The following is a 4,638-nucleotide window of genomic DNA, read 5'->3' on the forward strand; positions in this document are numbered from 1 at the left end:
GGAAGGAGAAATAGGAGGCGAGGGTTCCCAGCTCCAGGTCCCCCGGGGAGCGGGAGGGGGCTTCTTCGGCCCACCGGGCCGAGGTGCTGACGCCGGCCCCCGCCCGGTCCCGGCGCCTTTCCGCCAGCAACCTGCGGCGCCTGGCGTTGGGCGCCGGCCTCCTCATGAACAGCCAGCGCGGCACCAGGTCCAGGAAAGCCGCGCGCACCCACCGCGGCATCTTGTGCGTGTTGGGCGAGCGGTGGTGCACGTTGAGCACAAAGACGGTGACCACGATGGAGAGCGTGACGAAGATCATGGTGAAGAGCAGGTACTCGCCGATGAGCGGGATGACCAGCGACGTGGACGGGATGATCTCGGTGATGAGCAGCAGGAAGACGGTGAGCGAGAGCAGCACGGAGATGCACAGCGTGATCTTCTCGCCGCAGTCGGACGGCAGGTAGAAGACCAGCACGGTGAGGCAGGAGATGAGCAGGCAGGGGACGATCAGGTTGATGGTGTAGAAGAGCGGCAGGCGGCGGATGATGAACAAGTAGGTGATGTCCGGGTAGATCTCGTGGCAGCAGTCGTACTTCTTGGTGTTGTAGGTGCCCACCGCGTTGACGATGGCCCACTCGCCGCTCTCCCAGTAGTTGCCGAGGTCCACCGAGGCCTCCAGGCGCTCCAGGTCGATCTTGGCCTTGTCGTAGGTCCACGAGCCAAACTTCATCTTGCAGTTCTGCTGGTCGAACGGGAAGAAGGTGACGTCGATGCTGCACGAGCTCTTGTAGATGGCCGGCGGCACCCAGCGCACCGCGCCCGTGTGGAACAGGTGCGCCTTGGTCATGTGGGTCACCGCAAACTCGCCGTCCGCGCTGCCGAGAAACACGCCAAACACGCACGGGTCACCGATACATTCCGGCTCTTCTCTTGGGCGTTCGAACCGACGGCTGCTCGGAGCCGTAAAAATTCCGTCCCGCCTTCCCTCGGGCCCCCCGTTTCGCTGACAGGAACATTATTTCCAGCATCATTTCCTCTGAAATGATGAAGCAGATCATTCTCGCATCCCGCATAAACAAAGAAAATAAAATACCGGAGCCGAGTGAGCTCGCCTTCATTGACGTGGACAGTCGACCACCCCCCCCATGACTGCTTCGGAATAAAACGGATTTCTCGGTGAAGCCAGACATGGATCGCCAAATTTGATCTTGAATCGGAGCGGCACAAGCAGAGGCCACATCGTTGCGTGTCGCGTGCCTGTCCGTCTGCCTCCCAAGCGGGCGCATTTTGGATGGAGCTCCCTGCTGAGCTCGTGTACCTAATCAACTGTCCCCGAGTTGAGATTTGTGGAGCCGCGACGCGCGACACCACTAGAGGGCGCCACAATCACGTCAGTGACGTTCAGCCGCGGCCCACCAATAGGAATCTTCATCATCATCATCCGAACTCAACTCATCTTTGGTTCTCTAGCGCCTTCACAACCATTTTTTTTTTTTGCGAGCCCGTCTACTCACTTATTGTAGAGGACAATGTCCGGCACCCAAATGAGCTGCGACGGAACTCTGATGGACGTCACGTTGTCGTAATCTGACGGCCGCCAGCGAAGTTTGTAGTCGTTCCACTCCTGGGGACGAACATCAAATCCCGAAACAAAACAAGCAAGGACGCGCGCCTTCGCGTTTGGAGCCGACATTTCATTGCATGGTCACGCCAAAGTGATCCAAAAAAAGGTGCGTTTCCTCCCACCTGTTTGAGCCACACGTTGGTCGTCATCATTTGGTTCTTCTCGTCCTGACAGACGGGAAGTGACGTCAGGGAGATTCGCGATGCCCTAAAAAGCGAGGCCGCCACTCACCACGTCGATGAGCTGCGCGATGGCCAGTCCGAACTTGACGATGACCACGTCGGAGATGTTGGCCACGGGCCTGGACCACTTGTTGTAGCCGGCGAACAGCCTTTTGAAGAGCTCGTCCTCGGCGTGAGAGGGCATCGTCGCGTGACACGCCGCTGGCCCAACAGCAAAGCGCAGGGATCACGACCGGCCCACGTTTGCTTTTCTTGCCGCCTGTGCCTTTTTCGGGGCTCGCTTGTTAAATTATTCTCGTTTTTTTTTTTTTTTTTTTTAATCGCAGTGGTGGAAAAAAAAAACGTCATTATTCATACCAATACATTGCCCGACAAATCCGTTTTTATAAAAGTGGTGGCAAAAGAGGAATTCTTTGGTGTCCATGTTATTTCACCAGAGAAAAAATCTCTCTCTCTCTCTCCATCTAAAGCACAGGTGTCAAACTCAAGGCCCGGGGGCCAGATCCGGCCCGCCAGGTCATTTTATGTGGCCCGTGAAAGCTAATCATTTGTGTCAACTTGCTAAAATCTCGACCAAAATGTCAGATTGCCATGTGTCATAAATAACGTCGAGATTTTGCAATAATTTTGTTACCCTGTTCACACTCACCTGAACAATAATTGAACAAACTATTGTAATTGATTTTAAAACTCGTAATCTATTAATCGGTTGTGTACAAATGATCATTTTGTGGTCATAATTGGCCCGCGACTAAAATGAGTTTGACGCCACTGATCTAAAGTCAACAATGCTCCTGAGATGACTTTTGCTTTCCGGTGAGTCCAAACACACTCAGTTTGGAGCCGCTCGCATCAGAGCCCGTGCCGTGAGGACCCAGTGAAAAGCCCAAATGCACGCGTTGGAGGAGGCGGGCGGCGCTGCGTTCACGTACCTGCCTGCCAGAAGAGCAGCGGCCAGAGCCAACGGGCGGCCGCGCACGGGCACCAAAGCGGCTCCATGCGGACGGTGCGGCGAGTGAAGGCGCTATCTCGGAGCACGCCGTGCGTCCTCTTGGCTGCGGCGAGACATCTCACGGGCACTTTGACGCGTACTTGGCACGCGCAGCCGGCTTGACCCACAACTGCTTGACACTCAGTGAATGGGCATCCGCGCTTGCTTTAATGGGCTCCCAAATCTTGGAAGCGCACTTGAGAAAAAAACATTTTCACCCATCCGGAAGACGAGGAGGGAGATGCATGGAGCGCCTGCACTTTTGGAGGAACACACGCGCGCACACAGTGCAGCTCGGCTTGAATGTCTGCTGCCTTGATGGCCACGCCTTCTCTCTCTCTCTCATCAGTATGTGCTCGTGCATGGAAAGAAATGTGAATCTCTCTCGCTCTCTACACAGCGGTGCCGTGATTCATGACTTAGCCACGCTCGTAAGGTCAAACGCTGGCGTTGTAAATAATCTTTCCCGATGGACATGAATGGAAATGCCGTGACTCGTTGCCATGAACCCGCTCTTCAAGGGGCTTTTCCACGCTGCAACAACGAGGCACTCTAAAGTGGCCGCATCAGCGCAAAGCTCCCCTCCGGCGACGCTGGACTTTTTCCATTCGTCCCCTCCCCCCTTGCTTTTCGGCCTCTCTCGGCGGGACGTACGCGCACTCAGCCACGGCAGAAAACGAGGCGCTCGAAAGCGGCCAGACCGCTGGAGAAAATTTTCCAGAGGGAAGATTTTCAGTGTGCAGCTCAGAACGGCAAAGGCACTCTCTACGCCAGGGGTCCCCAACCTTTTTTGCCCCACGGACCGGTTTATGTCAGACAATATTTTCAGGGACCGGCATTTAAGGTGTGGCGGAAATAATACAACAAAATAATATGGTATGAGCTGCATGAAAACGGTGGTGTTTTCTAAATATAATAATAAACACAAGGAGCGTCTAATCTGGCCGCAACACTGATCGCTATGGTAATGTTTAATGCCTTCAAAATACGATACAATGCAAATTCAAAGTGCATGAAAATGACGACTCACCACAGCCCCGAGCTTGATTTTCTGCAACCAGACGGTCCCATCTCGGGGTAATAGGAGACTGCAAACCCCCTCTCTACGCGCCTCATCGGTACATGGTTCTGACACTTGTCCCCCCAAATGTGTGTTAGGTAGTTCCAAAGAAATCTCTGAATTGACGTGAAAGGTCCGAAAAGGATCCGACCGGATGCTTAACCGCGACTGATCTTTGGATCGTATCCCGGCGCAAAGGCGAGTGAAAAGGAGCCGGTGCGGTTCCTGATGAGCTCTTTAATCACGCAGGTTATGTCACGTGCGTCCCGGCCTCGGTGGCAAGCACGCAAGCGCCCGTTTCCTCTCCCGACTGCCGGAATCGGGCGCGGGTGCAAAACATGGCAGGGGGCTGCCGGCAGGCTCTTGGTTGCGCGGTTCTTCGGGAAGGGCGGCAAATGCTCGGTGCCGGCGGCGGGATCGAGTCCGGGTAAGCGTCGGGTCTTAAACCTGGATTTGGATGGCGTCCCGCAGCCGGCTGGTGAAGGAGGACTGAAGGGCTCGCGAGGAGCTCTCCAGTCGCCCGGCGATGTCCGCCGCCGCCCGCAGCATGTCCTCCAAGGCCGCGGACTCTTCTCGGATTCTGCCCGGGAAAGACGGCGGAGTTGTCGGATGGAGCCAGGAAGTCATTTGGGAATCTCGCTCCGAGGAGATCTGCCGGCCTTACCCGTGCATCCCCGCCAACTCCCCTCGGAGCCGCTCGTCCAGGTCCCGCTCGGCCCTCTCCACCGCGTCACGGCAGCTCTCGTGCTCCAGGCGCGCCCCGGCGACGTCGGCCCGGATGGCGTCCGCGTAGCTCCGCTCG

General features: G+C 56.1%; 1 protein-coding gene and 1 long non-coding RNA gene across 2 annotated transcripts in view; both read right to left on the reverse strand.

Annotated features, from left to right (window-relative positions):
- LOC109524919 (neuronal acetylcholine receptor subunit alpha-4-like) overlaps nt 1-3,517 on the reverse strand; it is a 4,060-nt gene extending 543 nt beyond the window's left edge. The window contains 6 exon segments of the mRNA XM_019885072.1: nt 1-4; nt 6-854; nt 1,494-1,603; nt 1,726-1,770; nt 1,835-1,986; nt 2,718-3,517. The exon segment at nt 1-4 is cut by the window's left edge and continues 171 nt beyond it. Coding sequence (XP_019740631.1) covers nt 1-4; nt 6-854; nt 1,494-1,603; nt 1,726-1,770; nt 1,835-1,986; nt 2,718-2,784 — 1,227 coding nt within the window. The 5' untranslated portion in view covers nt 2,785-3,517.
- A 541-nt stretch (nt 3,518-4,058) lies between these two features.
- On the reverse strand, nt 4,059-4,632 carry LOC109524817 (uncharacterized). The gene is made up of 2 exons (XR_002170016.1): nt 4,501-4,632; nt 4,059-4,416 (listed from the first exon to the last, which is right to left on the reverse strand). It is a non-coding gene; the product is annotated as an uncharacterized LOC109524817 (long non-coding RNA).
- Between the last annotated feature and the right edge of the window lie 6 nt (nt 4,633-4,638).

Source organism: Hippocampus comes, unplaced genomic scaffold, assembly GCF_001891065.2.
Source record: "Hippocampus comes isolate QL1 unplaced genomic scaffold, H_comes_QL1_v1.1 scaffold144, whole genome shotgun sequence".
Lineage (NCBI taxonomy): Eukaryota > Metazoa > Chordata > Actinopteri > Syngnathiformes > Syngnathidae > Hippocampus > Hippocampus comes.